Source organism: Colobus angolensis, unplaced genomic scaffold, assembly GCF_000951035.1.
Source record: "Colobus angolensis palliatus isolate OR3802 unplaced genomic scaffold, Cang.pa_1.0 Scaffold10, whole genome shotgun sequence".
NCBI classification, from domain to species: domain Eukaryota; kingdom Metazoa; phylum Chordata; class Mammalia; order Primates; family Cercopithecidae; genus Colobus; species Colobus angolensis.
In genome coordinates, this window is record NW_012110919.1 from 7,876,806 (window position 1) to 7,889,726 (window position 12,921).

A 12,921-nucleotide genomic window follows, 5' to 3' on the forward strand; every position below is an offset into this window, starting at 1 on the left:
CTCTGTTGCCCAGGCTGGGGTGCAATGGGACGATCTCGGCTCAATGCAACCTCTGCCTTCTGGGTTTAAGCAGTTCTCCTGCCTCAGCCTCCCGAGTAGCTGAGATTACAGACATGCACCACCATGCTCGGCTAATTTATTTTTAGTAGAGATAAGGCTTCACTATGTTGGTCAGGCTGATCTTGAACTCCTGACCTCAGGTCATCCACCTGCCTCGGCCTCCCAAAGTGCTGGGATTATAGGCATGAGCCACTGTGCCTGGCCCCTCTGTAGTGCTTTTGATGAAATAAGGCAGACATGGAGCCTCTCCACACATACCTAGGATCTTTAGATATGATCCTGGATACTAAGTTTAAGGACATAGTGTCCCTCAAACTACAAAAATGTCTCAGCTCTATACAAAATATTTCCTTTCTTTTTGCTTTCCATTTTCTCTACCTTCCCTCCCAACTTCCTTTCTTTCTACATTTTAAATTTATTTCTTCTTATTATTTTTCATGAATTTAGGAGAGAGAGGAGGAATAAACAATTCAAAAGGTACTTCTGGAAAGGTGGAATTTTGCCTGGGGACAGAGGAGATGCATATGTCAATACCCCCTGACCTTTCTCAGGAGCACTTCAGAGTTTTTAGTTCCGTGGAGAAAAGCAAACTTCCATATTCACAACTTGGACTTGTAATTTCTTCTTATCATCAAACTATTGGTAAGAGTTAGCCATTATGTATTCATTTTCTTTAATTTTTTTGTTTTGTTTTGTTTTTTTTTTTTTTGAGACGAGGTCTCATTTTGTCATCCAGGCTGCAGTGCAGTGGTGCTATCACAGCTCACTGCAGCCTCAACCTTCAGGGCTCAATCTATCCCCTCCCACTTCAGTCTCCCGAGCAGCTGGGACCACAGGCTCACACCACCACACCTGACTAATTTTCATATTTTTTGTAGAGATAGAGTTTCGCCTTGTTGCCCAGACTGATCTCGAACTGTTGGTTTCAAGCTATAAACCTGCCTCAGCCTCCCGAAATACTGGTACAGGAGTGAGTCACTGTACCCGGCTATATCTCCATTTTCTATATGATCTTCTACATTAGTGCTGAGATTGCATCTGGTCCTGAAATCTTACCTTTAAAAGAAAGATAAAAGAACCTATACCCCTGCAGCAGTGACAGAACAGCCTGGAGACAGAAGAAGTTCCAGCCTCCTCCCTTTAGCCATTTTCTTAGCTTGGCCATCACCATTGTGAGATTCTAGGCCACCCTTCTGTTTATTCCTCTTTCATTGGAGCTGCGAGCCCCTTGTGGGGATGGAGACGATGTTCTTTTTTTCTGGTCCCAGCTAATTCCATTTGCCTTGTCTTTCACTTGATTTGGCTTTTCTACAGCTTCAGTAGTATATTCCCAACCCATACGATGGACCCAATGTCCTCTTTCTTTCTAACAGACATTTTATGATATTCTTATACACATTATTTTGAAAAAAATTATTATGAAGCTCTAAATATAAAAATAGGGGAGAAATAGCTTCACTTTATCATAAAAGAATCAGTTTGTTGGTATGTAAATGCTCAGGCATTAGAAGCTGTAAAGAAATAATCAGATGCTTATATCCTGGATATGGAATCACCATGAATGTGACAGCTGCGTATGCAGACAGAGACAGGTATGTTGTATTGGTGACTCAAATACTATCAACATGGTTAAGTTTTGTGACATTTTCTAAAATGGCAAATAAATCTTGGTAAAGTCCTGAGCAAAACAAAGTACTACAGTGATTGCAATGTCTGGCAAATTTAGAAATCATGGACATTTAGAAATCATCCAGAAATACCCTTTTTATGTGGAAAACAAAGTTCGATGTGAGATTCAGATAGTTATAAACAGGCTTCTCATCTTTTCCTTCACTGTAGGGGAAGTTTCTGTGCCTTGCAGGCTATCTGACATCTTTGGTCTTAACCTATGAGTTACCAAAAGATGCCCCCATTGTGACATCTAACAAAACCCTTTCTCACATTTCTGAAATATCCTCTAGGGGACAGTGTTGTCCTCATTAGAAACCACTGCCATGTTGGTTGGGGTTTTTGGCTACACATCCCAGAATGGATGCATTCACTAGAAAAAAAAAAAGTATGTGATTTTTTGTTGTTGTTTTTGATTGAGATGGAGTCTCACTCTGTTGCCCAGTCTGGAGTACAGTGGCGTGATCTTGGCTCACTGCAACATCCACCTCCTGGGTTCAAGCAATTCTCTTGCCTCAGCCTCCTGAGTAGCTGGGATTACAGGCGTGTGCCACCACACCTGGGTAATTTTTATATCTTTAGTAGAGACAGGGTTTCACCATGTTGACCAGGCTGGTCTCGAACTCCTGACCTCAGGTGATCTGCCTGGTTTGGCCTCCCAAAGTGCTGGGATTATAGGCATGAGCTACCTTGCTGGTCCAATTAGGTGATATTAAAGATATTTTCTGCCTTCAGGTAAAAGGAGAAATCTGATATGTGATGATCTTGTCACATGTCTGCTAAAAAACAAACCCTTTGACCCTTCCCATCTGCTATAGGATAACATCCACTTTTCTCCAAGCTTCAGTCAGAGGCCCTCAGAGTCTGACCACTGCCTCCCACTTCAGACTCAGTTCACCCTCTCCAGAAAACCATACTCCAGTCATGCCCATCATTCCTATACATACCCAGCCATTTTCCCTTACATGCCGTTTCTAATTTTATCTTCTCCTGTCTCTACCTGTATGACTTTTATTCTCTATGAAGCCCCATTATTACTATCTGTTAGAGCCAGTCTTTCATTCTGTAATCAAATAGAACGTTTGCTTGCTCTCTGTGTATATATATTGTGTGACATTTGAAGGCGCTGTTAACTTGGAGTGTGCTTACTGCCATCTACACAGTTAAGGAATAGTGCAGTTTAAAATATTCTTGCAAATATAAAGAAAATATTTTTCTAGGAACTGACATTTGTTCTTTTACTTGATTAAAAATATAGATGTTCTCCAAGCCAGCAATCAAAGAAGTCTTAAAGTTCAGGCGTTGCATTCACTTGGAAGTCTTCTCATCTTCGCAGAAAAGAAAAGGTAGATTTTTAGAAGTCTGTAGAACAAGGGCAAAAGTTTTTTATTTTCTTGTTTGAAGAAGTTTTCAATGATTATGAAAAAACATTGTCATTCATAAATTTTAGTTCTTCAACAATACTTCATTGCTACATTTTATTCATCAAATGCTACCTGAGAGAAACCATTAAGAACAGTGAATGTATGTATAGTTATATGTATGTTAATTGATGTTGCTTCGGTGCACTTGCTTTCCCTTCTGGAAGATAGATTTAGTAATGGGTCTCAGAAAACGTACTGCTTAATGCTTTGTCTCTGTTTTAGGGCTGCTTTTAAGTGTTGGTGTCAAGCTCTTGATGACATATTCAGAAAACCAGACGTGCTGCACACGTGGAAAGAATTTGGCTCCTCGCTCACCAATGTCACCAACAACCATTCACCTCTGGGTTTCAAAGACTACAGTGAGGAGTTTCTGTCAAGAGTTGGCATCTGGGGGTGTTTGCAAGGAGCAGTCGTATCAGCAAAGATAGCACAGTGAGTGTGAGGATGGAAGGATCCGCATACTAGCTAACAGCTTCCTTGCAGGGTGCCCCCCCGTGCCATGCAAAATGCAGTGCCTCATGCACACTGGATTTCTGGGAGGTTATGTCCATATCATACAGGGCCTTACAGTTTATTTACTTATTTGTGATGTTTATTGCTTATGATTATCTCCTTTTCCTGTAACACAACTCTTGCCCCAAAATATCAGTGCCACCTGGGCCCAGGTGTTTGCTTTGCTTACTCATGGATCCCAAGTTCCAGATATGCATTCAATAACTATTTGGTTTTTTTGTTGTTGTTTGGTTTTTTTTTGAGACGGAGTCTCACTCTGTCACCCTGACTGGAGTGTAGTGGCTTGATCTCAGCTCACTGCAACCTCCGTCTCCTGGGTTCAAGAGATTCTCCTGCCTCAGCCTCCTGAGTAGCTGGGATTACAGGCGCCCACCACCATGCATAGCTAATTCTTTTGTAATTTTAGTAGAGACAGGATTTCACCACGTTGGCCAGGCTGGTCTGGAACTCCTGAATGCCGATGGTCTGCCCACCTCAGCTTCCCAAAGTGCTGGGATTACAGGCGTGAGCCGTGGCGTCTGGCTCAACAGTGACTTTTTGAGTGGTCAAATGAATGAGCAATTGGTAAGAGAGCAGGAAAACAGTGTGGAGGCAGTCAGGCATGGGCCTCATCCAAAAGTGTACTAGAAACCCGTTACTTTCAACAAGTTTCACATTCCTTCTGAGACTCAGTGTCCTTATCTCTAAGCCAAGGTGGTAAGAATTACATGCCATACTGTATCAATTTGCTAGGCTGTCATAACAAAGTACCACAGACTGGGTGGCTTAAACAGCATAACATTGTTATCTCATGATTCTGAAGGCTAGAAGTTGGAGAACAAAGTGTTGGTTAATGGGTTTCTTCTGAAGCCTCTCTTCTTGGCTTGTAGAAAGACCACTATGTCCACATGTGGTCTGTCCTCGGCATGTCAATGTCCTAATCTCCTCTTCTTATAAGGATACCAGTTGTATTGGATTAGGGCCCAACTCTGTGGCCTCATTTTAACTTAGTTACTTACCTCTTTCAATGCCTTGTCTCTAAGCATGGTCACAATCTGAGGTTACTGGATATGTTAGGCTGTTCTTGCTTTGCTACAAAGAAATACCCAAGACTGAGTAATTTATAAAGAAAAGAGGTTTGATTGGCTCTTGATTCTGCAGGCTGTACGGAGAGCATGGTACCAGCATCTGCTAGGTTTCTGGAGAGGCCTCAGGATGCTTTCAATTATGACAGAAGGCCATATTTGAATATGGGAGCCCGCATCTCACATGGCAAGAATGGGAGCGAGAGAGAGTGGGAGGTGCCACACTTTTAAACAACCAGATGTGATATGAACTCACTCATCACCAAGGAGATGGCACTAAGCCATTCATGAGGGATCCACCACCGTGATCCTACCACCTCCTGCCAGGCCCCACCTCCAATACTGGGGATTACAGTTTAGCATGAGATTTGGTGGGGTTGTATATTCAAACTATATCACTAAGAGTTAGGACTTCAACATATGAATTTCTAGGGGACACAATTTAGCCCATAATACATACTGTATTACTGTCCTTTTTTGCTGCTGTAACAAATTACCCTAAACCTAGTGGCTTAAAACAAAACAGATTTATTCTTTTACAGTTATAGAGTTCAGAAATCATAAAATTAGTGTGTGAGCAGGGCTGTGCTTCCTCTGGAGGCTCTTGGGGAGAAGCTGATTCCTTATCTTTTCCAGCTTCTTGAAGCCTCCTGCATTCCTTGGTCCATGACCCCACCTTCTATCTTTAAGACCAACAGCTCAGCATCTTTCCCCCACACCTGCCCCTCTCTGTCTGTCTCTCACATCTTCCATCTTCACATCTCCTTCTCTGTCTCTGACCCTCCTGCCTTTCTCTTATAAAGGCCATTGTGACAATCCAGGATAATCTTCCCTATCTCAGTGGCCTTAATTTAATCACATCTGCAAAGTCTTTGTTGCCCTATAAGGTCGCATATTCATAGGTTCTGGAGATAAGGTCATGAATATCTTTGGGGGACCATTATTTAGCCTACCACACAACACATGTGAATGTCTTTAACAATGGCTTGTGCATAGCTAGCACTCACAAATATCTTCAGTATTTCAAATTTCTGATTAACATGAGAAATTTGAAAAGTATGGAGGGATTAGAGGTATAGGTTTCTTTCACCTCTCCAGTTACTTCTTTAGCTGACCTATCGGAGGTGGTGAGCAACAACCTGCATAGTGTTTTAAGCTGTAGAGCACACTTAAAAAACTTAACTGTTCCTAGGTAGTGATCACATTGCTTTCAGATTCGCATCTTCAGTCGCGGAAGTAAGAAAGTACTGCTTTAAAAGTATTAAATGTCAAAGATTTAGACCTCTGTCAAATTTTTTTTGTGCTCCTGGGCTAGAACTCTCTCTCTCTCTCTCTCTCTCTCTCTCTCTCTGTCTCTTTGTCTCCCGAAACAAAGTCTGAGCTTATGACTTAGTGAAGCTTGGCAATTGGGAATGGAAAAGCCGAGGAAAGGAACAGCTTGGAAAGGAACAGCTACAGCCTTCCTGCCAGAGGGCACCTCCGCTTCTCTGAGCTTCTGAAGTTATTACCTAGTGATTTTCAACAAACAGAAAGTCATTTCCTGGTTTCCCAGCTGGAAGTCTGACTGTCATAGGAGATGTCATTCTACAGGGTCTTTAGCTGTTTTCCTAGACTCCCTGAGTAGAGGAAACTCTTCTCCCCCCTGTAAAATACCACACTTGAAGATCCACACAGTGAAGCTGAACTGAGGTAGACATTGTTATTAATGTAGTGAACCTGACTGGTTTTATCTAAGAAAGACTTAGGAGAAGGTAATGTGGTTTGTAGTTGCAAATGTGAATTTTAAGACTCATATATAGGAAACTCAAACTCTTCTTCTAAGGGACATAAAATGAAAGAGTTGTAAATGGAGAGACATTAATGTTTGGTGGAGATACTTAATGTTGTGAATGGCTCTATAATAAACAGCTAGAGAGAAAATACAGTGCTTCAGTCTTCAGGTGGAATTATTTAACCGCACTCATCAAAAGCCTTTACTGTGCACCCTCTTTTACCAAAAGCTTTCACTTCCAGTGCTTCATTCAGTGGAACCGATAGGATAAGTGCCCAAAAGTGTAGGCATAACAATGTTTACCTCAGCATTGGAAAACGCCAAAGTGGAGATTCATATTTTTATGTTATGGCACATCTGTATGATAAAGCATTAAAGTTCTTTAGAATAATGATATAGTCCGTTATGTCTGTGAATGAAAAATTTGTTTATAAAATCGTCTGTATTGCCTAATTCTACTCTTAATGTGTATGTATGTGTTTCTCTGTGTGTATAGTTATATACAGAAAAAATATATATAAGGAAATTGACTAAAATGTTACTAGTAATCATGTTTAGGCAGTAGGATTACAGGGGATTTTTTTATCTTCTTTAATGTATTTTCCTTTTATTTTCTTATATATTTATATATATATTTTTTCTTATACATTTTGTGTTCTAAATATGTATGTAAAGACATATTTATATCAAAATGTTTTTGGAAAATTTCTACTAATCAGTTTATTTTTCTTATACTTACTTAGATTTATTAAGTCATTGAATGTTGAAAAGAAAACTGACTGTTGCATTTTGTCTGCATTACTCTTTCAGGTAACGCTTTATTTATGTATGTTTTTCCATGGTAGCACGACCATTCATTGGATCAGTAAAAAACGTTTATCATATTCAGAAAACTCAGGTAGCAAAATAGCATGAATCTTGATTAAATATCACAAGCCCATCTTTCTCTTGCTCGCTGAACCCCTCTGAGACCTTCACCTTTAATTTCTTTTTTTCTTTTTTTTGACATCGCCCAAGCTGGAGTGCAGTGGTGCAATCTCAGCTCACTGCGACCTCTACCTCCCAGGTTCAAGCGATTCATGTGCCTCAGCCTCCCAAGTGGCTGGGACTACAGGCACGTACCACCACACCCAGCTAATTTCTTGTATTTTTAGTAGAGCTAGGGTTTTACCATGTTGACCAGGCTGGTCTCGAACTCCTGACCTCAGGTGATCCACCTGCCTTGGCCTCCCCAAGTGCTGGGATTACAGGTGTGAGGCACCGTGCCTGGCCCACCTTTAATATTTAACAGAGTCAGTTTTCTCCTTTACACTACAGAAGAAGGAATTTTACAGATGGGGAAACTGAGTCTTCTGTCATTAGGAAGATCATGTTACTGGTAATCAGTATGAAGCCAGTCTGTTTGACTTCAATAGTTGCCTTAGGTTACCTCATCTCTAAATTCAGTTTTGCTTGATTATATGATATAAAATCTATCTTATGATGAAGGTGAAAAATAACATGAAGACTACAGGAGAGGTGTTCTTGCAGTTCTCAGAATTTTGGTTTGACTTCACTGAAGAAGAAAGGAGCTTTTATCTGAAATACAAGACATTTTGAAATTCCAAAATGTAACCAGGGACCTTTGCAATCTACTAAAGGTTCTATTTACTCTGAAGGATGGGCACTCTTGTTCTGTGTATCAGAGAAGTCTCATAGCTTATGAAATCTAAATAAGTGAGTTCTTCAGGAAGGGCTTCTCTGAATGTAAGGCCAGACTTTTCAATTTTCTTATGTTCCTTATACCTCTTGTCTGTGCTTCAAAGGGAAGAAGTACAAGAGGCAGAGGTGTAAAGGAAATGACCCAACTCTGACTTCTTACATCACATTCTTTACTTTCTGATACTCCTTGTTCTTGAAGATAATGCTGTTTATGTTTTAGAAAGTATGTGTTTTAACAAATATTTAACTTTCTGCTTAATGTGGACAATAATGTGTATATTATTTCTTAGTAATACTATACCTAAAATAAAAATTAGTTGGTGGGATTTATCTTAAAAGCCTATTAATTCTTTTTATGATTTTAAAACAAATGTATGATAGTAAACATTTCAACAACTACAAAGTATTTTAGAGTAGGATATCTCATGACCTTAATAAGCCATTGGATTGAAATTCTTTCTGATAAATAATAAATTTAAATTAAAATAATTTCATAATGCGTTTGTCATTAAGAAATTTTAATTGTTAAAATAACAAAAGAAGCACCCTTAAATGAAAAATGTGGTTTTACATATTCATCTTGTCTCCCCAACATCTAGTGTAATGTTGGTTACATAAATTACCAAAAACTATTGGTCAAATTATAACAATAGTCTTTTCATTTAAGCAGTTAGAAGTTTAGAATTACCTCTGCGTGATTGAGACTTCTGAAACACGTAGTCATTTCCTCTACTTATAGCTTGGTATAGTGGAAAGAACATAGTTTTTTTTTTTCTTTTTAGCTAAATAGACATGACTTTGAATCTCCTTTCTGCCATTGTTAGCTGTGTGACTTCAGATAAATTGTTTAAGCCTCAATTATATCATTTGTGATATAATCCTCCCTTCTAAGAGCAGGTTAAAATAACATTAAATGAGATATGTTTATAAAGAACTTACCGGCAGTGCTTAACATAACATTGACCCTCAACAAAAGATAATTTAATATAATGATAATTTCTTTGAAAATAAGAGGTATCCAACTACCATGGAATTTAAAAAGCCCATCTGGAGTAATAAAAGCATTTGGAACCTGTAATGATGATAATATAAATGATAAGTACCATTTATTACAGAGTACAGTGTGCTAGGTATATACTAAGCATTTTATAAAGCAATACATGTATTTGTCTTTTTTTGTTTCATTATTGAAAATGCAATCTATAGCTCTTTATATTTCACTTTTTTTTTTCATTTTCAGGGTTTGCTTAGAACCACACTTCCACATCCCAAAGCTGAACGTTGCTATGCTCAATATGAAATCACTCAGCTTCTCCCAGGCATCGAACTCTTCTCAGATAGATACAGGGCTGACATTTGCTCTGTAATTGCAAGTCTGTATTACATTATACGTGAACTGCACTTTGTTAGGCAAAATCTAATAGTAAGTAGTTTGTAAAATCAAAAAATATGTATCACTGGGATATTTTGCTCCACTTACCTCATACTTTTCAAATTTTGCTAATATTCTTTTGGTCAGTTACTGTTTAACTTTTAAACTCTACATATGTAGGATTCTTAATTACACTTCAAACTAAAATGTATTAATATTCTTTCTTGTCATTTTGGATACAAAAGCAGACTATTTGTTTTTTTCTCCTTTTACTGTGTTACTTTATATTTTTTTCTTAAGATAGTTGGTGAAATCGATCACAATGAATCGCTGATCTCAAACACGGAAATCTAGTGTACTTGTAAGCCACTGCATTAAGTTGTTCAGGTTATATCAATCCCAAAACTGTGAGAGTGTTTCTTTATTGAGATAAGTTTATCTTTATGTCTCTTATCTTTTCTCTGTCAATGGTGCATCTAAGAGGAAAACAGATTCTAAGCATGAGATAAAAGACAGACATTTCTTAATGTTCTAGAAAATAAAAAAATCCAAATACAGCTCTCCTCTCCTTTGGGGAAAGAAATCGCAGTATATGTCATACATTTGAAGCTGATTGCATTAAAAAATTAATATGTTCTATTAGAATTGTTGGCCATTTTATATTATCCTCCATTATTTTGTCTTTTTACTTTCTTTATGTTCTTTCCTCTATTTTTTCACATCTCTTTTTTCCCTTTGTTTGCTTCTTTATATCTATTCTTTCTTTTTTCTGCTGCTTTCCCTTTCCTCCGTGATTTTCATACCTACTTACTTTTTCTCCCATATATTGTTTTCTATTCTCTTGGTATATTTATCCTTCTAAATTCAACTCTGTCTTTATATTTAAAATATTTATTTTCCCCTGATATGAATTGTTAGCTTATAAAACCATGTATTAAAGTAAAGAGACTGATAAGTGCATTTAACACTTGGCGGACTTGGTGAGAAATTGTTTATTTTTAAAAAATAACAAAATAGTGCCCCTCTCACTGTTAAAGGGATTCATTTCTGGGTTGAAGAACTAGTTCTATCCCCTGGGTAACCTTTAGCTGCCTAGTCATATTCATATATAATACATATCACTGTGCTGGAAAAGAAATGAGATTTTTTTTTCTCTAAAGCTAAAGAAATTGAGAATGTTTTTCTGAATAATTGAGCAATTGGCAGCAATAAAATGATGTGTTTTTATTTCTCACTAAAGAAAAAGAAACTAAATCTCAAAGGTAATCGCCAACTCTTAATGTTTTGTGCTGCATTAATTATGGAAAAAAGTATTGTGTTATGTTTGTTAGGCATAGTTGTAGAAAAATGTTTTATGTTTGAAATCATTTAAGACCAGTTCTAATCCTTTAAAAAAGCTGTTGCTATTAGCAGCTGCCAGTTACCTGACAATTAGAGGTTCCCCAGCTGAAATTGCAAGAAGTAAACAATTTCCATTTTGTATTACATTAACTTCTCCAGAAGAAGCCCAGTGGCTAAGGGGACTTCTGTGGAATATAAAGTTTGCTATGTGACCCAGAGCTATGGAGCTATGGGAAATAGTTTGCTAAGTAATGGGGATCCCAATCTTCCTTCCACTCCATCTTCCTTTGGCAGGGAAGGCTACAGCTGCAGGAACTGAGCTTAAGGTTTGATTTGCGGTCAGGAGCTGTTCCAATGTTAGGCAAAACTGTCTTCTCCACATCTTTCTCTGGATGGATTGTGGTTGGGCCATTTGAAATACTGATGGTCTATAAGCCTTCACATATATCCATGGGACTTCAAGAGCAACTGAACTTTGGGGTGAATTCTAGGAAAATAAAAATATTATGTGAAGAGTAAGCTTGGGTTTTAATCAGTAGAATATATGCTATGTGAAGGCAGGGATTTGTTAGATTTTGTTCTCATTCAACAGTGCCTAACACATAATAGGCATGTTATAAATATTTTTTGTTGATAGAAAAATTCTAATTGAAGACAAAAAGCAACTGGCATTAAAATGAGTAAGTAGGATCCAGTTGGGGGCAGATATTGAGTTCCTTTGCTTTAAATTTTGCATTTATTTGGTAGCTCATTTGCTAGAATTTTTCCACAGGCCACAGTGATTCATACATTTATGTTGAGTTAATTGTGTTCAAGGAAGATAATTGATTGGATTTTTACCTCTTCCTGCTTAAAGAGATGTACAACCTAGATTTGGGGTACCAAATGGCATCTACTGGGAACTATAAGTCTCTGATAGCACCTTAAAGTTCCGATAAACTTATGAAACGTGCTGGATAGATTATTTCACTTATTTTCAACAGTATAGTTTCCTAGCATGGAAAGTAAGTCAATATATAACATATCCTATATTTAATATTTGGCTAAATTTGATTATTAGGTTATTAGTTTGATAAAATATATTTTGAAACGAGTGTTTTTCTCCTCATAGGTTCTTCCTCTCCTTGCATTGTATCAATATTTTGTTTCTGGAATTTGTCAAGACATAATCAGAAGTCTAGAAGCAAGAATCCTCAAGGTATGTTACAAGCTTTTAAGACATTTGATATTCTTGAACTCTTAAAGATATTGTCATGTATTAATTTGATTCTAGGACTTATATTAACAAGTTGATAATAACATGGCATTACACTGATATAAGAAACGACTTAGCCATTATTATAATAAAGTATGAGAAAGAGCCAGTTAGAAAGATATAGATTATTTTATGCTTGGACCACAGTAAAATGAGGAACAGCTGCACATGGAAATAAGATTCATCCAACACCAATTGACCTGGAAATTGCCACTTCTGAGAGACTGGCTTCCTGGTGAAGACCAACTGAACCCAGTTTTCTGAAGCTCCTGTGAATTTATTCCTAAGAACCTTTATGGATATCATGGTACACAATAATTTTTCAATGCATAGGTAATTGAATTAACGAGATCAGATAGATGCTAAATTACAAAAAATCCTGTAATCCAGAAGTTAGTTAAGGTTCTCTGCTTTTGAGATGCATGTGCAATTGATTGACTTGAACACCACATGGGATGGGAAGCACCTTATTCTCTCTGTTCTCTTTCCTAATCACTCATGTTGCCTGCTCCCACTTTTGTTGAATTTGTTTTGTACATGCTTCATCTCAATATCCAACAAATTTGCTCCCAGTTCTGTACCTCCTCAACTGTAATATGGAGTTCAACCCTATTTTATATTTTACACACACCCGCGCACACACAGACACACACACACACACACACACAATGTGTATTCATGCTTTTTTCTATAGTGGACTTTACTAAAAATTAGGAAGACAGAGAAATTTAAGTTGAGGCAAAACAAACAAT

The 12,921-nt window shown here is 37.7% G+C and overlaps 1 protein-coding gene across 1 annotated transcript in view; it reads left to right on the forward strand.

Moving 5' to 3' along the window:
* CFAP54 (cilia and flagella associated 54) overlaps window positions 1–12,921 on the forward strand; it is a 140,186-nt gene that overhangs the window by 35,080 nt on the left and 92,185 nt on the right. Inside the window, exons 8-12 of the mRNA XM_011936865.1 lie at window positions 2,987–3,074; window positions 3,375–3,584; window positions 7,244–7,310; window positions 9,442–9,624; window positions 12,026–12,112. Of these exons, the coding sequence (XP_011792255.1) occupies window positions 2,987–3,074; window positions 3,375–3,584; window positions 7,244–7,310; window positions 9,442–9,624; window positions 12,026–12,112 (635 nt within the window). The remainder of the gene's footprint in view (window positions 1–2,986; window positions 3,075–3,374; window positions 3,585–7,243; window positions 7,311–9,441; window positions 9,625–12,025; window positions 12,113–12,921) is intronic.